This window comes from Pollicipes pollicipes, unplaced genomic scaffold (genome assembly GCF_011947565.3).
Source record: "Pollicipes pollicipes isolate AB1234 unplaced genomic scaffold, Ppol_2.1 Scaffold_6138;HRSCAF=7277_pilon_pilon_pilon, whole genome shotgun sequence".
In the NCBI taxonomy this organism is placed as follows: domain Eukaryota; kingdom Metazoa; phylum Arthropoda; class Thecostraca; order Pollicipedomorpha; family Pollicipedidae; genus Pollicipes; species Pollicipes pollicipes.
Genome location: NW_023596818.1, coordinates 29,817,891 through 29,840,851, shown reverse-complemented (window position 1 = coordinate 29,840,851; position 22,961 = coordinate 29,817,891). Strand labels below are relative to the sequence as shown.

Here is a 22,961-nt window from a genome sequence, read left to right as displayed (position 1 = left end):
GAGGAGAGAGAGAGGTCGCGCATGTTGGGAACGGTTTTCCGACAGGACCCAAGTTTCTCCGTACAGCAACGTGGTAATAACCGAACGACGCTCGTCGCGCGGACGGCCGCCGTCGGCCTCGACGAAGCAATCTAACCTGTTGCTGCCGTCGGCGGGCGTCGTTTTGCGTCGAGCGACCGCCCTCTGGTCCAGCGGCGGCGGTGAAGGCGCCGACCGACCAGTGACGGTGACACCCCGGTAAACAGCACGACGTGCTATGCGCGCCGCCGGCGCGGGGTTATGGGCATGGCTGTTTTGAAGACACATTCACGTTGGTACTCTCGTTTTAGGAACATTCTTTCTCTCGTTTTGTTGTACGATGTGTCAACTACGGCCGTTCGAAGAGGGGAACACGAGAGCACCGTTTTCTGCATGTTCTTAAATGGCATTGCAAATGTGTTACCAAAATATGCTTCCGTGTGGGATGCACAATGGACAGAGGAATGTTAAAATTGGTGCCTGTATGTTTGTGTCAGCCGTGCGTCTCAAACCTACAGGTGCGTATTGTTTCGAGACTGTATTCACACGCCTGGTACTTTAATAACTCAAACGTGTCGTGTCAGCCTTGCATTCCTATCACCATTATCACAATGTCATCACCATCACAATAACATAATGACATGGTCTACGTCTGTAAGTTGTAGAATTTGAACCTCTCTTTCCCCGTTGAAAATGTCGACTTCCCGTTTTTCCGTTCAAGTTAAGAAAGTGAACAAATACCCTTGCAGAAAACCTTCACATAATGTTTCATTCTTACCGTATTTCATGTAAAAACCGGGTCAGACTGTGGTATGAGTAACCATTGACATGTTATGCAACGTAGCCCGGAATTCAGAGCTCATCCACAAATGAGGGACACAAAACAGTGAGATTATTACCGACAATCCATAATCCCGCATGAAACTAAAGGCGTCACCAACTAAAGGAGATGGGCGATTGCACTGAGACCAGCAAGGCTGGTATATCTGGGCAGGTTTTGGGCAAATATTCTGGGCAGAAAGAAAACAGGCATGCAATGGCCCAGATGCTCTCAAAATAGGTCTTCATATAGGTTCACAGTTTTTTACTTTTGCAGTCATGCTCTGCTAGAGGTAAAAAGTTTTTTAAGTCATTTTAATTAGTCTGTTAAGTCATTTTAATTAGTCATTTTAAGTCATTTTAATTAGTCATTAAAAAGTCATTTTAGTCTGATCTGCGTATCCTTGATCATGCGTTCTATGTTGTGTTTTGCTCCTGCTCCATACGAAACCATTTTCCTCACAAACATGTCTATTCGCTCTTGCGTTTTTTCTGAATGTTTCTCCTCCATCATTTCATACGTTGAGACTGGACTTGAAATTTTATGCGTCTTTTGATCACCATTAAAGTTAGATTTTTCAAAGCCACGCAAGTTACAAGTGTATTAATGTCGTCCCCTGTTACCTACGCATATGCTTGGAATTTCGTTCAGTTTGTACTGTAAGCTGCATAGTTAAGAAAAAGTTGCCAAGAATAAGCGTTTTTAATGGTTAATGGCAGCATCTGACGTTGGTCAGGAATTTTGAATTCGGCTTAAAGTAATGATTTTACAGAATTTAAAGACTTATAGGGATTTGATATAGGTCAAGGGTAATATTAAACAGCTTGACATGTGATGCCTACGTGAAAACCAATAGGTGACTGCCTTAATCACATAACAATATCTTCAAAGTATGATGACGGCAGAAAAAGAACGCGCCTACGCATTTTGAGAGCGATGATAACTCAAAAAAAATCTGCCAAGGCGTCGAAAACTACTAGAAAAACTGGTCAGCTGGCGAAACGGAAACCACGAGCTAATAACATTCAGTCAGTAAAATGCATTCAGTGTGAATTTTAATGGCTATGATTGATGACCTGAATGATAAAATTTGGTATCGTTATACAGCATACAAACCTCATGCATTTCCAATCAGACGCCAACATACTTTGTGATTAATGCCTTCCGGAAACGGCCTTCGTGAGAATGGCTATCGCGCACCTAATGGTTGGCGGACCCAAGCCAGCTTGTCAGCGTCCGGCCGGCCGGTGCGGCCCTGACAGAGACTGAGCGATCTCGGCACATGACCCGTCGGCCTCGATTGATGAAGACGAGCCGGGCAGCACGGTCGGCGCGCCCGCGTGATGGCTGCAGCAGGTGTCCGTGATGCATCGGTACCGACACCCGCGCCGACTGCGGCCGACGGCGCCATCGGCCAGCGTCCGGATGCAGCGACCGCGCGCCGCCGAGTCAGGAGACTCAGCGGCCGGGCACTGTCGAGTCAAGGGACTCAGCGGCCGGGCACTGTCGAGTCAGGGGACTCAGGGGCCGGGCACTGTCGAGTCAGGGGACGCAGCGGCTGGGAACTGTCGAGTCAGTGGACTCAGCGGCCAGGCACTGTCGAGTCAGGGGACTCAGCGACCGGGCACTGTCGAGTCAGGGGACCTAGCGACCGCGCGCCGCCGAGTCAGGGGACTCAGCGGCCGGGCACCGCCGAATCAGAAAACTGAGTGGCTGGGCACCGCCGAGTCAGGGGACTCAGCGGCCGGGCACCGCCGAATCAGAAAACTGAGTGGCCGGGCACCGCCGAGTCAGGGGACTCAGCGGCCGGGCACCGCCGAGTCAGGGGACTCAGTGGCCGGGCACCACCGAATCAGAAAACTCAGTGGCCGGGCACCGCCGAGTCAGGGGACTCAGCGGCAGGGCACCGCCGAGTCAGGGGTCACAGTCAGGGGACGCACTGGTCGGGCACGACCAAACTGGAGGGCAGCGAGACTCGTACTCCTTCGTAGGCGTGAGCAATGTCTGGTGTGCCCATGCATTATTAAATCCAAAAATACAAATGAGCGTATTGGCTAGGACTGTCGAATAATTCCAAGCCTGACTTTTTCATATTTTTGCTAAGCAAGAAGTGAAGCTTTGAAAGACAATAAAAAGTCGTTTTCACAAAGGATTACGGCGTCAAACTTTTTAAATCTCATATTAAGCCTGTCAGAGTTTATTTTAAACATCTAAAAATATACAAAGACGTCTGACCAACAAAGAGTCACAAGAGCCCATCGAGGATGACCTACTACAGGTTCCGCACACAAATTCAAGCTAATGTAGCCACCTGACCTGTCTGAATTGAGCAATAAATGATTTTTTAGACGAACAGAACTTGCCCAAACGGTTTTAAATGTTACAAGAGACGGACTCCCTGCAACTTTGTTTGACAGCCCATCGCAATTATTTGCTACTCTTAGACTAAATGACCGATCAGATTCCCCCTATGTCCACGAAATTTAAGTAAAAAACCCGCGGCTCTAAGCCTATCCTCATATTCTGAGTCGTCAATCCAATTTGTTGTCCTAGTTGCTTTTTGCTATACTCTTTCCAGCTTACCTTATATCTTTTTTGGGAGCGTCGGAGCAAAGCCTGTGCACATTATTCCAGGTGCGGTCTGACGTAAACTAACTTCAACCCTTTGGCAACATTCCTTAAGCCCCAGTATCTAAAGTGCCTTGTTCCTAGGAGCCCCAAATCGCTTTTCTGCCTTTAAATCCCTGGAAATGATAACCCAAATTATTTTCTCCTTCGACCTGGCCTAACTCCTGGCCTACCACCTTATAGTCCATGCCCTCACCGCCAAAATTAACTAATACATCACCTTCTACCCATCATGATTGAATGACATCTGCCTCAGAGAAGCCCAGCACATCATTTCCTTTCAGTCAAGCTGAAGTTGGTTCACCTGGTTGGTTGGACACCCCTACCAGTTGCGACATCCCTACCCATACAAAACGGTTTTTGGCGCAACTGGTACGTGCAGGAAAAACGTGAATGCTTACATGTAGGCGTAAGTGCGTGATGTGCTTGTTTGTAGGCTAGATGCATGCGTGTGCGAGAGAATACGTGCATATCTGCTTGAGTTGCGTGTTGCGCGGTACGTGCGCGCGCTCTGCACTATAACTTCATCGTTGTGAAGTTTCGGGCGTTACTCACAGTATAAGTCCTACCCTTCCCCACTTATCGGTAAATCTGTTCGATCTGTTACATAACTCAGCGGAACAGCGCTCCTTCTGTGTTTCAAGTTTCAACGTGTTTAAGAAATGTTCTATTTGTGGTAGTGCTTTCCTTAGATGCGGTTTGTAGATCGTGAGCTTGGCTAATGTTAAATACGAATTTCGATGCTTCTCGTTCTTTGCATGTTGGGGAATATCCACTGTCTCTTGTCAAGGTTTACTGTCACGTTAAGTTCTTCGCTTGTTTTGGTGGAAACACCTCTGATGTAGTCCGGGATTCTTGAAAAAACCTTTATAAATGTATAATTAGTGTAATGTTTTAACTGAACGCGAGCAAAATGTGCCGCAACTACTTTCCGATTGATCAATTCTGTATCGAAAAAGATTCATTTGGATTATTCTGTTGATCGGGCGGAAATAAGAAAATCGATTGAACATGTTACTTGTTGCTCTGGAAATATCGCACTGACTACCTGTCTGTACAAAACCCATGTCCCCAAGCCATTTGTTTTCTAAATTGCGTGGCACCGAGGATTGTTTTGACATCAGGTAGTGTACGAATTGTTTATATGCTGTAATGATAATCTATATTGATTTGCCAGACTTGTCTGGTAGGGCATTATTGGGTACAGCATTGATTCCCTATGAGTTCGCGGTCATTTCCGTGAGTTTCTGATCATTTGCAAGATCTCGATCGTTTGTGGGAGGCTTCTGACGAGAGATTTGTAGCATAGGAATGCCATTAAAATGCTGTAAATCCCTCTTAACCCCTGTCTCGTATACAGCTTCCCAGATAAAGGATTAAGAAGATCTGCTAAGAATCTAAAACCTTATAGTCCAAGCCTTGAACAATGTTGTTGTTAAACTTAGAACCGAAAACCACACTTTCCGGACAGAAGCTGATGATTATCTGGGTTGTATAGTCAGGGAACTTCTAACCTCGCTCGAAGAACGTTCTTCCAAAAAACTTAAATATCTTAATGACATAGTTAAGTTTGTTGGTGCATAGGTTACCAGGTCTTCAATAGAGACCATTTTCAACATAGTTAATTTCGGCCAATCGTGTTGAGAGGAAAGAAATCCTCAAATCCACGATATTTTAAACATTTTATGAACGAGTTGATATTCAACATCTTCATACCGTCAAGCATGTAAGGTTGCGTCATTTTAGTTCTTTTAACGCGGTCTTGTCTATCTCCTCATAAGAATTTGAAAGGCAGCATTGATATTCTCTTTACTTTATTCGTTGAGGGATAAGGCAAGGCTATAGATGTATGTGCTAGTTTCTATATCAGCAAGAACTTGGTAACAGTTATTCTGGCCACCACAGCTAACTGGCGTTTTTTCCATTGCATTATCTCCTTTTCTATCAGCGGTATCTTAATTTCAAGGTTTTTGTTGGTTATGTTTAGGTTTTTCTTTTTGACTGTAATGCCAAACACTTTTCATTCTTCCACAGATGTAAGTCACCATGTATTTCTCTGTGAAGTTTCAGTGCTGATCCCGATGCGTTGGAATTTTGTTTTATAAATATTTAACTTTAGACAGGAAACGGGGAAAAAGTTTGTTGCTTTTTTCTGCTCCGCTCAGGGACATGCTATCACCTTTGAGGAACATGATTAAATCGTTGGCATACTGCGACACCCAGAATTCTTAGGCATGTTATGTTTGAATGCCGCATAATAGCTGTGCTTGTGATATTAAGTATGCCAGGGGTTCCACGACGAGGTTAGAGAGATATCCAGACACTGGATCTCGTTGCATTATGCCGCGCTGCATAAACTTTTTTCGCCGAGAAACCCAGCCATAAAAATACGAGAGAAGTTCACGTCATTTAGATGTGTCAAATGTATTAATGTCAGGAACAGATGCGACACTCCGACTTCGGCTTCACTTTGTGTCCCCCACTTGGTATCGCAAAGGCGCTCCGGGCCGCGGGTCGCTCTCCTTACACGATTCAACGCACCGCATCAACAGCTGACGAGCGAAGTGGGGCGGACCAGTAGGCACAACCGCACCGGCTGGGGTCAAGGCCGCGACTGGTGCTCAGATCTTAGGAATGCCTGTTACTCCCCGCCTACCTTTGCTATGCTACGTAGTGGGCCGAAGGAACCTGCAATCCCCTAATCACCTTCTCACTCTTCTCCTGTCCTATGTTGTTCACACCTGTACATCTGCACAATGCTTATGACGTGTCCAATGACTGCACTGACCTGGTTTTCGATGGTGATAAGCGCGATCACTGGCACCAGGTTCTTGACCTCGGCTGCAGGCTTAGTAAAACTTAGTCCCACTTCCTGCCTGCCGTTACAGGAATGCACAACCCGCGCTTCGCCGTCACAGTTACTCGGACTTGCCTCATGCCTGAAATCATCCTGTAGTGCCTCGAAACTATTCCTGGCAGGCACAGCTGCATTCTCCACTACAATTACACGCGAAGGCGTTGATTCCATATTCCTTACTACCCACCATCCTTCATCCTCGCGGGGGATGAATCCTCCCTTCCACCATCCTGACCTGAATCTGGCTTGTTCTCCTCAAGCCTGTCCTGCCTAAGCTACATCTGTGCCTGCGTCCTGCGACCTGCATCTGGCCTGCCCTCAAGCCTGTCCTACCTGACCTTGATGTTCTAGAGCTCCTGACGGAATAGATAAAACCGCACTCTTCAGCTCTCGCACATAGCTGACAACTTGGCCGACCATAGGTCCTGCGAGAAACAGCATAGGGCCTCTGGACAGCGTAATTGGTCTTAAAATCTCCCAATTACCACCCTCTGAATCCGAGAAGAATTATTTTTGCATACCCGTGGCCCTTCACTTTCGGTTGCAAATGTTCGTGGTCGACTGGAAGCCCAAAGACGTCCAATGTGGTTGAGTTTTGTGTTAAAAACTAAATCTGATCGGCTGGTTTTTGGCCTTTTCCGAGCCTGTGAGCCACTTCAGGGCCCAAGGGGATGAATGACATCGTGCCCCCCCCCCCCCCCCCCATCTGGATCCGCCCCTGTGGTGCATTGTCTGATATCAATACCATACATTTAGTGTAAACCAAAAAGGTGAGTCCCACACCTGATTAGGCTACTTTACAAGCATTTATACAAGTAATAGTAATCATGTATACCAACCATGTTTTCATAGACCAAATGGGCTTAACACGCGCCCGGGTGGCCGACTAGATACCCTTCGCTCGGGTGGAGGTGGGGGTGCGGGTCAATTTGATCCCCAGAGATCTCAAAAACTAAGAGATCTAGAGGCACAAAATTTACAGAAGGTGTTGACCTTTACGTGTACTCACTTTGGTCAAAGTTTGAGGTTCATAGGTCATGACCTTTGGGTTAAATAAGGTTGAACAAGGTAAATTCCAAGTTGGTTTCCAAAGTGCCCCCAGAACCTAGATAGCTATTTCCAAGCAAAAGGTCACATGCTCAGTTAAGGTCAGTGACCTTGTTAGACCTTTTGGTCAATAATCTATTCTGACCTCTAAGAAGTCCATGGAAGATGCGGTCCCTGCTATCAATAAATTCGAAATGAGCACCAGAAACCATCCCATACAGCAAGCATTAGAGTAAAAAAACGGGCTGGTTTGACCTTGGTCTGACTTTTGTATCTGACTTTAGATCAACTTAATTTGTTCACTCAATATCTGATCTGTCAAAGAAAGCATCTTAGAGATGTATTGCTTCGTCTACCACTCCGTTGTTGCATCAGATAGAACGATTCCCTAGAAAATGACTTTGCTGAAACCATGGCCTAACTTTGAACCGCCATAGGCCAGCGACCTCACAAGGTACATCTAATTTTTGATGCCAAACGATCCGCGATTCAATTTTCTACAGCTATGCAAAATGTAGTACGGCTGCGCCGCATCGTTCGAAAACCATTTTGAAAAACTTCAGGAGGGGGGTCAATTTGACCCCCCACCCAAGCGCGTGTTTAGTGAGGGTTGCACTAAGTGCCTTACTAATGACCAGTAATGGCTATCTATCTTAAAGGAGCTCTCAAATGAGCCCAACATTCCCTACACAGTTAACTTACACAATGCAAGCAATGTAACAATGTAGCAGCTTTCACATTCATGCTTGGTAAATCCTTTGAGTAACCGTCAACTGCAGTAATAGGTTCGAAAAGTTGGCGTACTTTACTGACAAATAACAAATGACTTGCATAAGGATATCAGTAAATTCAGTGCACTGGCAAGACTTCATGAGAAATATACAGTCTAGGAAGGGGCACATTTGGGCGTGATAAAATCATTTTACGAATGATTACCCCTCTGATAATCAGCTACAGATATTTCCCATTTACGTTAGGCAGGTCCCGAAATGATTCACTAGTTTACTGACGGGTGCGCCATGCACAATTAATGGTGGTAGCTAAGCGTGGCGATTGAAAGATTTCCCGTCATGACCATACTCTGAAAACGCTCCGAGGTTTGCTGCCGGCCTGGAAAATTATCTGTGATAGTTATCCGGGTTCGTGGTGCCAAATGCTATTCAGATAAAAATTAAACGTTCAGGATAGTTATCGAAGATTAGCTGCCGGCCGAGCGCGGCGCGCATTTCAAAATCGATATGTGCAAATGAGTTCCAGATGGAATGATTGTTTGGACCATTAGAAATGAGTCCAGTAATGCCCTCAGCTGGTGTGTTAGACAACACAAACCGACGCACTAGACGAGGACGACAGTCGGAACAATTACTCCGTCCGTGGTACTGATACCTTTTATCAGTCCCTCATTAAAACTGTAAACAAAGACGTGTTTACACACTGGCCACAGCCGGGTTTTTCGAAACTGGCTGTCAGTGCTGACGAGCTCCCTTATCGGATAACAATTCGCTGGCGCTAGTGATTTGTTCGCGACATGGGCGATGAATTAGTGGTGGAAAAGGTTTTGGGATCGCCCGAATGCTTCGTGCTGCCAGCAAAAACTTGGGACACTTGAAATATCTGGTCAATAGAAGCGAAGCTGTGGAAACAAAAGATTCTAATAAATCGAATATAAATATAAATAAATATAAATAATTAAATAATATATACATTTACAATATATATGATATATGAATATGAATAAATAAATACAAATAGAAGATTCCCATAATCCCACGTGAACGACGAAAAATCCCAATTCGGCCAGACACAATCCCTTTAAATCAATTGCCGTGGGAGCTCTTCCAGAGCGGAGCTCGAAGCTTTCCAATCATCACTAGCATCTGGCCAAGTTCAGACGTACGAAGGCTTCCATTATCCGTCCTCCCTTCAGACCCGGGGAGGCTATGGGAGCTGTATTGATTGACTTCGTGGAGCTGAGACGGCTGAAACGGCTTACAAACCATGCCCTTCGGTACGTCCACGGGCAACGCAGGAATTAAGGCCGTTCAGGTTCTGGTTCTGGTTCTGGTTCGGGCAGGCAGGCACATCCAGGTAGCAGGAGCTTGGTCGTGACCTGTATCCTGTCTGACGTCGCGCTCTGCTGTGTTTGTGACGTTAGTGAGTTCCTCCATAAAATGCAATAGTGTTCCTTGCAATTCTCTTAACGGCATTAAGACGTTTTAGAGGTGCATGACCGCAATCGATTATTTCACGACGCATCAGGTCGACGAAACGCCCGCGACCCTAATCCATGGCCCAAATATCACCAGATCTGTGGACCGTCCGGACTGTAACCTATGGTCTTTATCACCGGGTCTGTGAACCATCTACGGACCGACAGTCGCGTTGTGCGTATATAACACCCTCGCCTTTTGTGGGGTGTTCGGGTGAGATCTAGCCCAGGGCGACTAGTAGCTGGGCTTTGAGCTCTTGGCTGTCTGGTTGGCCGCGGCGCTTGTGCGGGACGTTTGCTTCACACCGCGCGCCCTACTTTATGTTGGCTGGCTGATTAACCTTTTGAGCGTTCCATTGACTCTTAATTAAGTTCTCCGTGACCATGTATCTCAAAGCACGGCCCAGCGCGGCTAATGAAGCCACCGTTCTATCAGCCCTCTATCCATGATACTCACCTCACCGAACCTCACCCACCTCTCTCGGCATCAATGTGCGCGGTGGATAGTGTTGTATGTGTCTACGCAATAATATCTACGCAACCAGCCGGTTGACATCCCGAGTCCTGAGGTGCGGGCGATTACGCTTGTGTCACACCGCACGGGGGTTCGGGTTGTTAACTGAAGAAAACAAAGGGCAACTACTGCCACATTTTCTCTTTTGTCGCCGAATACAGTGGCGTGCGCGACACACGCATGCACAATAAACATTCGTTATTCAGTTAAAAGAAACAACAAGCAGATATCAATCGGAGAAAAATCGAAACACGACGCCTCAGTAGATGTTTTCAGATGTTCAACGCGTATCTCCACATATGGCTATGCACCCCGTGGCAGTTCACGTATCTTCTGTCGCATGTATTATACTCAGGTGACGTGGCTGAAACAGCAGTGATAGCGGCAGTAAGACGGCGGTTACAAATGATCAAGTCCTGTGACTCTCTGTGCGCGCCAGAATATCTGCCTTATGCAGCAGAGCAGAGTGACCTGGCAGCTAGGTCCGGTGACCAATGACCAGTGGCCAAATGGTCCAGTCTGTGGCTCTCTGTGCGCGCCAGAATATCTGCCGTATGCAGCAGAGCGAAGTGACCTGGCAGCTGGTCCAGTGGCCAGTAATCAGTGATCAGTAACCAGTGATCGCATGCAGCGCCAGCACCCAGGGGAAAGTGACCAAGCAGCTGGTCCAGTAACCAGCAACCAGTGACCGCATGCAGCGCCGGCTTCCAGAGCAAAGTGACCAGACGGCTGGTCAAGCCAGCATTAAACTACGTCATGAAGTCGGAACTATAGTACAATTCTGAAACCGATAGCTGCATTGTTACGCGGCAACAGTTGCAGCATCCTCGGACAAAAACAGGATAATCGGGTAGCGCCATGTACACATGTACAATGCCGGGAGAGACAGATACAATCACAGCACCTCAGACAACGCTAATTATACAATTTCAGCATCTGCGACAGCACCATCTGCAGTTCTCTGGATAAAGGCGCTTATCGCATCTCCGAACACCGTCAGTTACAGCACTCTGGACAGGGACATTTGCGGCGTGCTCTGGCGACAGTTGCAGCCACGCTTTCACTGCGCTCCGGAAACGCTGCCAGAATGACACGAAAGTTCGGCCTACTAAGCATGTGCGCTTGCCGGCATTAACGTTGTTAAAAGGCGTCATGCTTTCTCGAAAAGCGTAGTACCAACTTACGTCGTTTCCAGAAACCCGCAATTAGCGACGCTTTCCGAACAGCGGCTTAGCTCGTTTCTTACGCTGGCCATCGAAAATAGCGCCGTGTCTCCACGACTGGGAGCCCGCACTGCCAAATTTGCGCCAGGCTCAAGGTTTGAAATTAACTGTAACTGAGTTAAGACAACAAACAAAGCCACCAGCTGCACTTCACCGGCCCAAGAGTAACTTATCAGCGACAGGAGCGGGGCCAGGGTATTTTTAAGAGGGTTGGGGTCGAGCGGGGCTCAGTGAGCACCCCACGTTGATTTTTGATTTCCTGTCAGGAATGATCCTAGGTGCCAAGAGAAAGAATGAGGGTGTAAGGGACGGGGAGAGGGCTCCCTTTGCTGCGCATGGATCAGCGTCGAGTCGACATTATGTTGAATCGGCAAGAATTCATTGTCGAGAAAACGAAATGTAGGCAGTAGAAATCTCCGAGCCAGCATCTCGGCGGCTACGTCAAAGGCCGGCATGTTGCCATGTCAATCATGGTAGCTTGCCATTCTTGTGGATTTGGTTGTATAACATTTTTAGATATTAAATGCGCCCGGTGGGTTGTAAATGTTTAGCATAAATTTCTTGCTGGATACATTTCAGGGATCAGATCTCACACTGAGCAGTGCTTGTGTGAGCGCTGATCCCACCATCCAATCGTGAAGTTTCAGGTCAACGGCATGCTTTCATGGCGAAAGTTTGCCATGCTGCAAAAATACTCGGTACGGTCAGCCCAGTCTTCTGACCTCATCTGACCCTACACGGCTGCTGCCGCCAGACGCAGACCACCCTCTTTCAGGGACAAATAGTAGGCGTGTGTAGGGACCCGTACGCTCAGCCCGCCGCTGGTAGCCTGAGAAGCAGGTGCTGTCAACAACTGAGCCACGGGAGCGGGCGCAAATTCCCAACACGAACTGGGCTTGGTACCAACGCGGATCAACTGACCAAGTCTTGCACACTTACCATGTGTGTTGGGCATTGTGATTTGTGGCGAATGAAATCAGAGGTGATGGATGGCCAGTGGTGACTGCCGGAATGTCCTGGTCGTGTCCCGTCCCTCTCCCCCCCCCCCCCCCCCCCCGTCTGAACAGGATCCGTCGTCTGCTGGAACACTGCGACCGTTGAGTCAGCTGTAATGAAGAATATAGCCAGTGCAACTTCCTTTCGTGCCATAAGTTTGTTAAATTTCGCTTATAGCGGCGCTATTGTGAGCGAGATTGTATTCCAAGTTCGTCGGCATTGACCAGGCCTGGTCAGTCTTCTGAGCAGCCATTAATCGCACCGACATGCAGTTTTAACTAACTCTGAAAACTTAAAATGTACAGCTTGCTTAAACCTGACGACCACGGCTCGACACCCGGTCCAGATGTCTGCATTTTATCGCCGCGCTGGTGCTTCGACACCGACCAGCTGGACGATTGCATGCCTGTCGTGGTCGGGTCACGTCCCTCTGCCCGGCTGAACAGGATCCATCATCTACTGAAACGCTGCGACCTCGTGCGACCGCCGAGTATTCGAGGCCGTGTATTGGATGTCAGTTACTGTGGGAGGCTGTGATAACAAGCCGTCACGGGATTCATGCTGTGGCACGTGATCGAGCGATTTCGCAGGCGACCATCCGCGAAGCATTGAAGTCGCCGCGGGTGTCTGTAAAATGTGGTTCACTGATTTATGACATTGGGTGATGAAGGGAATGGCGCGAGGGATAGAGAGGGATAGTGCGCCAGCTGCAAATTACGTGTTGCAGCCATTTTGCTGCTGAAGCGCGCTACTGCAGTAGGATTGCCGCAGCGCACCGCCAATAAGCAATAAGATCGCCGCAGCGCACCGCCAAAAAGCAATAAGATCGCCGTAGCACACCGCCAATAAGCAATAAGATTACCGCAGCACACCGCTAATGACCAAAACGATCTTCGCAGCACTTCGCCATGGCGGTGTGCCGCGGCGATCCTGTGATACACGTGCTGCACTTTCTATACGTCACTCGTGATGGCGTCTCATAGACATTTCTCATTATCACGTGTTGTTACGAACCTGCTGTATGTGCTTTGCAATTTCTTGACGTCCGTCGTAACGGTTTGTTGCAGTGATCCTGCAGTACATGCTCTGCAGTTTCTGGACGTTATCAACATGAAGGACCCCAGCCAGAAGTCCAACTTCTTCCGCATTACGCTGCCAGAAGTGTTGCCGTATATACCACGCGTAAGTGAGCATTTCTTCAGCATGTCTACCCGCCTGCCTTCGCTGTTTGGGGACTCAGGTCTGGCACTCAGGCACAATTGAGGTGCGCGGTGGAAAATTCACGCTTGGAAGAGCACATTTGGAAAGCTGGTTGCCCTCAACTCGTACTTACTATCGACCCATTCCATGAGTTAAATCGACATAGGAATTACTGCGGAAAATAGTGAAAGGATTGTGACGCTGTCTGCACATTAAGCTAATTTATAACCGGAACGAATCACGTTTTAAATCCCTTAGAAGGCTTAAGCTGTCGTCTTTTGTCCTCAATTCCCTCTAGAATTCAAGCGGCTATCGATGAATCTGATTAGTTGTCGGCTCACTGGGTATTGCCGGAGGCGGAATTTCAAAGTTGAACGTAGTTCTGCCTACGTTGCCTTTTAGTTTAGAAATTTCTGGAGTGGAACCCATCAGTTGGACAGAGGTCTTCGGCTCGGTCCTTTGCAGCGTCTGGCATGTTGGACACATTATTTCCATACGCTTTCTGGTTTAAAAAAGGAACCGGTAAAACACGCCACGGAATGATTTGCGATGCATCATTATCATATAATGTTGAATGAAACATACAGATGCCATCGTACTGTTAGCCTCACTCTTTGTCGAATAACCAGGAGAAATCAAAGCCAAATGCATTCATATTTCGGCCGCATGCCGTCGTCAAAACAATCGAGACAATCATGAGCAGTAAATTCATAGTCGCCCATCAGTTCCACTCGATCAGGTATTACGCCTCGAACAGATAAATGATATCAACCTAACACACATCATGCATTAAGACACTAATCAGGCTCGCAAAATCGACCATGATGAGCCCAACACGTTAAGGTCTAGTCGAAGACTGCTTTTAGGAACTGATTCGCTTGTTTTCCTATCTAGATGGTCCTGCGCCCTGCACGTAACTGAGTTCTAAAAAGGGTATGGGGTCCGTGCCTCCCTGAATTTCAGCCTTAGGGTGCTTCGTCAAAAAAGTCACCAAAAGGGGTACTTTCTGTTTTAATGTTAAAGTCTCGCTGGCGTTCGTTAAGTCCGACAAATAAGTGCATGGTCTCCCTGACATAGGCTAAGTCCCTCCCATGTTTTTTTTTTGCACACCTTGCACTTAATTTCGTAAACTAGGCTTTTCTGCGTGCGAACTCCATGAAATCTTGACTTACATGGAATGACACCCATTGCCCCGCCGTCTCCCGCGCACTTAGGCTTCGAGAGGGAAGATATCATCAGAGGCTTTTTCACCCTCTTGTCATTATTCGACGAGGAGCAAAGCTTACAGTACCGATTTTTCCAAATGTATAATACTCCTCGCAAATGCACTTAACAACTATGCGGAATGAGAGCATTTGAAATGCTTCAAGGGATTACGATTTACTTTCAAAACATACAGAATAAAAGTGGCAGCAGTTCGTTAGAAAATAAACGAACGATGGCTTTCAGTCGGTGTCGGTTTATTTGAGTGTTGGTTTATTTGAGTGACTATTACAGCTCACCACTGCAATGACATTGTCCCTTGGTTCGTCGTCATTGGGGCTTTATGATGCACTCAGCTGCTGAGGCTATGTGGCGTCACCTGCCTGTCACCCTAGCTGGAAGGGTGGGCTACGCGGAGAATCGAACCCCGTACGTCCGGTCTCCCACACGCGCAGTGATTAAAAGGAGTGTTTCCAATTTGTATGGGGCTTTGAACCGAAACCGCCAACTTGGAGATCATTCGGTGCGGTTCACAACCCGGTCCTTCTTAAGGCCTAAACCCCTCTGGTTTCTAAGCCACGCGTGTGTGATTATGAGCATTCTATTTCGGGAGACTATTTCAACGTCACCCAGGAACCCACGACGCTGTAATAACTTAAGTCAAATCCTGTCATTCCATTTACTATGCGGTGATGAGGTCCAATGCAAAAATAGCTGTCGAAACGTTCATGTCTGGAGTTCGTGAGCACGAGCTCCAGATACAGCGACCGTCAGATGCTCCTTCTACGTTGTGCAAGGTACAATGACGCAGTCAAACCATGATGCTTTGAAGAGTATATTTATTAAACAGAGAACTGTGCTCTATAATTGTGTCAAGAGCAGTTTGATCCTTCTAAAAGTATACCAATAGTTGAAGTGACCTTATTTCATGTCTGATGCTTGCTTTGACATCCAGGGATGGTAAAACCTGCCAACTTGGTGGATAAGGCTGGCGACAAATGCATATATATATATATATATATATATATATATATATATATATATATATATATATATATATAATGAGGCATATTAATAATGAGGTATTTGTATAGATATAATTCCTCCATGGTAATACATTTTGTCACACAATGACGAGCAAACCTTCCCGTAAATTTTTTTGTCGTACTCTACGGCACCATGGCATCTTTTCTAGCTTTCCTCCCAATCTGGCGACAAAAATATTTCATATTTTTTAGCTCGTTGTTCGCCTCTGTGACGGACCAAAGACAAAACAGTATTTCATATGGCCCGGCCGGTCGGCCAATTTGCTTTTGTTGCCAGCCGACTCTCAGTGTCTCAAACTAGACAGCATAAGAAACTGAAAAAGATTTAGACATGGGGATTCATCAGGTCGCAAGGGCATGTCCCAATCGTTGCGATGCAACTGATATGAGGTGGGCGGTGACTGTCAATGCACTGCAACTTTGCAACTGGCATGCGCATTGCAGCGTCATGAATATTTGCATAGAGCTCAATTTTTGGCCTAGTTTACTTCGTTGGCGGTGCCGCGAATCATTACCTTGCCCTCAGCGACGATATGTGACAGTTCAGAGTAAGTCTACGGTATGGCCCGAACAAGGTAGGCATTGACCTGTGGTTATCCAAACCGCCTTTTCAAGACATCGAAAAGGCTGTTGACTCAATGTAGCAGTCACAAGCGGCCCGCCTTCCTCCCTTTGAAAAGAACCGTGGGTTCGATTTTGAAGTCTGATGACACTCCTCATGGGGGTGAGTGACAGGGGGTGACAGTGGTCCTGAAAGGCCAATTTATGCCAGTTTTGCTCTTATCCTGATTGTAAATGGTTACCAGTTACATAAATATACAAATCAGGGGTGCTTCTAATTTTATATCCAGTTCAGGACTCCCACCCTCCCTCCTGACTTTGTGGAGAAGTGTGCTAGTCATGGAGCCATCTGTATTTTGGGAGTACATTGCATAATTTTTCACTGTTTCCCAAACCTATCTTCAAGAACTATGCCACTGCTTAAATGCAATTATTTCATCAATGTTTTAGCATCATTCAAACATCATGTACAGTTCAACCTTTTACTAACATAAGCCTTGGTTACTGGAAATTTGTATGATAGCCAATGATGTAGGCCATGCGAAGGCGATGAAAGTGAGGCATGTAGTAGTGTAGGAAATGTAAGCAATGAGGAGGGGAAGGGGCCGCAGGTTTCATTGTCATCTCCCCCTTCACCAAGGGTTTTGCTTCAAATAGCAGGATGTTTTATGACATTGTGGTCCAACTGCCCTATGAGGTCAGTGAAAGGTTGGCATTTGGTTGTCTCTGAGAACGCTGGCTATTTACTGATGATAATACCCCTATTGTCACAAGAAAGCTCTGAAACTCATTCATTCTGCAGTGTTCATTCATATGCATATTTTCTTCGCGCTTATGAGCATGGTGCCACATAGATGCAAATGTGGTATGTTTCATTACTATTTTGCTAACACCGAATTGCAAAGTTGTCCTGATGGAACCCCTGGCATAGTCACCGCATACATTGGATACAGGTTGTGATGGTGGATAGCCTACCTTATATGCAGCCTACATTGATAGTAGAAATCAACGTAGTTTGAGTGGTGGTGACATAATGACAGGAGTGTAAATTTCTGCCCATGATTAAGGCCAGATGGTGGCCCATGCGTGATGGCTATTAAATAATGCCCAGAAAATATGGTTATGTGTTTGAGATAGCTTTTTTCCTCATGTCTTTTCGTCATTTCCAGCCAAAAATATTGGCTGTAGGGGAGGAAGGAATCTGCATTTAGGCGGCCCGACCCAGCATGGAAATTGGGTAGTGCGCCAGAAATTAATCTGAACTGGTACTCCTGCATCTACATGACAAACGTCACTGCTAACCTTGAATTTGCACACTTCATGCATGTAAAGGGCAACTTTAGCTTGCTGATTAAATTTCTGTCAATGTTTGGATGTTGGTGACAAAAACGCCTCATTCTGCTGTGGCAGTTGATGTTTTGATGATCTGAAATGTAGATTTTTTACACCAGCATATGCGAAATTAATACAAAGGGATGGCAGCTGACCATATTAACTCTTACTCTCATTCACTGGTTTTCAAGCCGCAGACTGGTAGGAGAAGGGGGCGGTTTCATGGCGTTTGCAAACTAAGAACGCCTAGAACCTCGCAAAAACCAAAGCAGTGAACTGTCTTTAACGAGATCTCGCAAGTGGTAAAAAGTCTCCTGTTGTCGATTGACCCCACTAGACCAAGTATAAGGTTCAGTTTTCCTGAAAACCAAACTAGATCAGCTTTGCAGGCCCATATACACGAAACCATCCAGTTAAGTGACATGGAACATAAAGAGGTGTGTACCTGGTTTCATTATGCCTACAATGGTATTTAGTTTATCTGTCTCGAGCCTGCACTTATAACGTAGCGGCTTCGTTCATGTAACAGCGCCAACCCTCCGCGCGCACATAATCGTCGCGTGCCGCCCGCCGCACCCACCGGCGTTGGATCATCTTGCAACGCTCGTAAAAAACACCGCTTTTCGGAGACCAGAACTGCTAGGGACAGTGTGTTGGTGTCAACACGTGTATGATGCATGCTTTAGAGGCTACCGAAGAGCACAGCGAGACTGCGCAATGTGCCGCACTGGTATCCTCAGAAAACCGTAGGGGTGTCGCATCGTCCACTCCCCTCCGTTCAGGACGATCAATCTGTTCAGAAAGAACTAGCCGCCTGATGTGAACTTATTAACAAATTTCGATGCATTTACTTGATAAGGCACGGCAAAAGGTGCTCACCAGGCAAAACATGCCGCGCCAGGCTTGGAGCGTGCCTCGGGTATGGTGGATAGTTTGATGATGGTTGAGATGGGGCTCGAAGCGCGCACGTTATTGTCATAAGGGGGCATGACCTCGAGGAGGCCCGCATATTAAACGTCACTCCCAGTGCTATTTACCACTGGTTCAAAGTCTGACATGCATTCTGCTGTCCTAGCTGTCAAGGTCCTCCGTCAGTTGTTTTTTGCGGTCGGAGAAGAGCAAATCCAGCCGTTAGATCGTGTTTGCACGTGAGGCTCGGCAAGTCCCGACAGTGCAGGAACGCTTCTGTTGTGATAGAGCTATCTTATGGTCTAGAGAAAGTGCGCCTGCCCTCCTAGCAGTAGCACTTATCCTGACATTAGTTGGAGGACATTGTATAATTGAGCTTTTCAGCTGTGTGCACGACATTGAAAATTGCAGTGGTGGAAGAAGCTTTCGGTGACAGGCTTGATTCGTGATGACGTTTACTGGGCATGGACTTCATTACCATTTTGTCATACGATGTGGCAAGGCTCCCTTTTACAAAACAGTGGACGGTTATTTGTCTGGTGGCCATGCAATGGCCTGCACAGATGGCCTAGAAAAAATGTCCCGAGGTCAACACAGCGGATGAGATTATGGTTATGGCTGGTTGCTGGTTAGGTGGTTGGTTAGTGATTGGTATAGTTGATGGGCAGTCATGACCGCTTCGCCTGTTGCCGTTGCCCACGGATGCGTAGGATATTCAGCCTGTTTCTCGAAGGGAATGCTCCAAGGGAATGCTCCAAGGGACAGCCAATTAACGGCCGTTATATTTGGAAATCGTGCTCACGAACGCCAAATACGAATGGCTCGACAACTTTTTGCTCTTGGCTAACCGTCGCATGGCTAAGGTAGTAACTGGAGTTGAATGTCATTATTATGGTGTCATGGATGCCTGGGTGACCTTGAAATAGTTTCCTCCAGAATAGTATGCACATCTTTGCGGGTGCGTAGCTCTGAACTTAGAAGGGTTTAAGGCTTAGGAAGGACAGGGTTGTGAACTGCACCAAATGATCTTCAAGAGGGATATTTCAGTTCAAATTCAATACAAGTGTGAAACACTCCCTGTAAAGCATGCAATCTGCAGCTGCGAAGTCAGTTAAGATAACACAAACACATTTTTAATACAATGTTTACATGCAGTATGGAAGGCGAGCAGACCAATTTATTAACGCTGAATTAAAACGAGGGTCTGCATTATATGTGGTTTTGGACTGAAAGTCATATTGAAGACCTGTCGGCGCTTTTCGCAACCCTGTCCTTTAGACCTAAGCCGCTCTAGTTTCCGAGCTACACACCGGCGAAAATGGGGAAAGGCGTATCGGGGAGTGTTTCAAAGTCACTTTGACATTCATGACGTCATAATAACGTCATATTCAAATCTTCCCGTTCCAAAAACCATGCGACGATCAATGCGAAGAGAAATATGTTTGTCGAGTATTTCTGGCGTTCGTGAGCACGATTTACAGATACAACGGCCGTCAACTGGCCCTCAAGCGATATTGTGCAGGGTACGATGACGTAATCAAACCATGGCGCATTGAAGAGCATGTCTATTCAACAGAGCATTGTGCTGTCTAGAGCAGTCTTTACCACTTAAAAAAGTATTCCAATAGTTTTACGCAAGCTTACTTCATTATATTTGATGCTGGTCTCAATATCTTTAAATGTGAAACAGTCGCTTTGAACCAATAGACTTTTAAACTAAAAATACAGTAAAAATCTCCCTTCCCTTCACGCCGCGATGATGTCACGCTACTGGGCCAGCCTTGAATTACGCCAAGGGCGGTGCTATCTTCTCATGATGTCTGCTATCGCGAGCAAAGCATGCTCTGATTGCAGTTGTCAAAACTTTTTCATTACGCCATTGACAAACTACGTTACGATTCTCTATATAGAGTAGGTTACGGAATATGAGATACGTGCTCCGTGCCGTTGGGCTAGTATACAGGTTACGTTGTTCCAGCTACAATTAGACATGGCAAACGAGAACTTTAATGCTTGTTAGAAGTTGTTCAAGTTCGCTTACCGAGAAAGGAAAGGAAAATTGGAACGTCATCAGAGGAGGGACCCCGCAACCCTATCGCTAAATTCCATCTAGGTCCAATACCTTTACCATTGGAGGAAAAATTTGTAAATCCATTTGTAGTCAGGAAGTGAGCTGCTGTTCATTAACTCTGGCTTGCTGGAATGAACCGACCGTGCGCACTATGACATCTCTTTTGTTACGGTTCAATTATGTTTTCGTTCGCTTTTCGCAGACCTCTTCCGAGAAACGCTGTGTGTTTGCATGCATTGAGGAAATATTAAGCGTTGCATAGCTGTTATCACTTTCCGGGATGTTGTTCGTTAAGCAGAACGTACTTGGGCTCCGCCCCCATTAGGATATTATCACTGGAAACCCTTCCTTGACTGTCAAATCAGGTAGAAGGATCCACTAAGATTCCTTTGGCTATTGACTGCGGCGGTAAATAAACGAATGTTTCTTGTCAATCTGATGCCGTAGATTGACGCATCACGCTGTGTTTACCTCGCACTGGCTTCGTCCGGATCCCCGCCGTGCTCCAGGTCAAGCCGATCCTTTTAACCTCACTCCACCCAGCGCTCTTGACCTTTGAAAGCCCATCCCACTCTCCTCATGATTCAACTGAGCTCGGGGACCCCAGCCTGCCCTGACAGTGGCCCGTTCGGAAGCGACCAATCCCACGCCGGGTGGCGCTGTCGCCTTTGAGCGCCGCTCGGAGACCTCAGCCGAGGGTGCGCTGTCCCGTCGAGCGCTAAGGCCCGACCGCCTCATAGCGCGCTCGCTGGAGACACCGAACGAGCCGCTGTATCTCACGGCTGACAGCTGGTCTCGATTGGGCCCGGCCGTTGTCGCAAACTGTCCAGAGCGCGCGCGGCCCGTTGAGGCATGGGCGTCCGGTTGCGGTGTCATGTCGACGGGTTCCGACACCGGCCCGTCCGACCACGTCGCTGCCGATGGCGTCGGGCGTCCGGAGCACAGCTGGCGTGCTTCCGAAGGCCGCACGCGCGGCGCCCCGGCGGTCTCAACCTGCGGTTCACGCCGGCCGACTGCTGGACCCGTTCACGTGTGCTGACCGCTTGTTCACGTGTGCTCACCGCCTCGCGACGACGCGCCTGGGCGCTGACAGTGGGGCGTTACGCGCAGGTCGCGTGAGTGTGGTGGCGTCGCGCGTGATGAGTGATGCGGGGCTGCTGCAGGACATTCAGGCCTCGTGTGATGTGGTGGGAGCACACGACCGGCTTGTCTGTGTGACTCTCACCAGGTGTTAAATAATGTCTGACGCATTACCACACGTCGTACCATAACCTGGGGTTAGTAGCAGCTTGTGATGCAAGATTTCTTCCGCAACCTGCAATCCTTGCCTGGCCAGAGCGTGAAATCCAGCATGATACCTTCCTGGATGTCGGTCGATGGTTTGTTCGCTTCCGCTGGGTCCAAGAAATACCTCAAACAGACAAACTCAGCCAGCATGCACGGTGCACCTTGTATACGCCCTGGGCGCACTTTCACGAAACGAACCTCCGAACTTGCGTCGTATTTTTTGGTTGCGTCGTGTAAGCATATGGGCTGGAAACAATCAATTTTCTTTATGCACCGAGTCTTCAGTCATTGATAAATCGGACGAGTCGGTAGACTGAGCTGTTTTTGGTCTACGAGCTCATACGACGCTAATAAACACTGCGTGGAGTCTTGTTTACGCTGTACGTGTTTCCGCCGTAGCCAGCAACCGCGCGGCGCTGATATTGTAGTGAGCCTCGACATTTCTACATTGCCTTGAACGTGCTGGTTCAATGCTCGTGGCCAAAATCGGAAAATCATGGGACATGCATGTGGTCTGAAATCCTATTATGTCGGGCGCACTACACTCTAAGCATTAGCACGTGGCTTAAATAAGCAGATTACCCGTCGGGCGCGGTGTCCGTTTGATTGGTGTAGCGAGAAATCCAATATCTGGGATTGCTCTAATGCAGCCGAATCTGTCCATTTGTCTCCAGCCTCAACCGGCGATGTGCCTAACATATCCGACCCATTTGGCAGCCCGGTCTATTGCTTTCCGTGGAGGCTGGTGTCTCAAGCCCAGGATGAGAGGCCCTGTCGCAAAGCGGTAACGTTGTAACACAAAAACTGTCGAAGCAAGGCTATGCATCTCCCTCGGTCCACATGCGTTCTTTGCTGGGAAAAGGCTACGCATCAGTACATCTGCCAGCCAGTTTCAACCCCCTACCATGTCAGGTCCGATTTCATGCTCAAAGGTTCTGTCGCAAAAGTAAACAAATCATGGCCCGTTAAACTCGGTCTCAAACATTTGCGTTTGACAAACATTCGTCACCTGGCCTCAAAGAATGTGTCGTGCCCATGCT

At 47.4% G+C, this 22,961-nt stretch overlaps 1 protein-coding gene across 2 annotated transcripts in view; it reads left to right on the top strand.

Annotated features, from left to right (window-relative positions):
• Positions 1-22,961, top strand: part of bma (SCY1-like protein bma) — a 148,568-nt gene that overhangs the window by 77,552 nt on the left and 48,055 nt on the right. For both annotated transcript variants that reach the window (XM_037229431.1, XM_037229430.1), the window contains exon 8: positions 13,380-13,494. In XM_037229431.1, the coding sequence (XP_037085326.1) occupies positions 13,380-13,494 (115 nt within the window). The remainder of the gene's footprint in view (positions 1-13,379; positions 13,495-22,961) is intronic.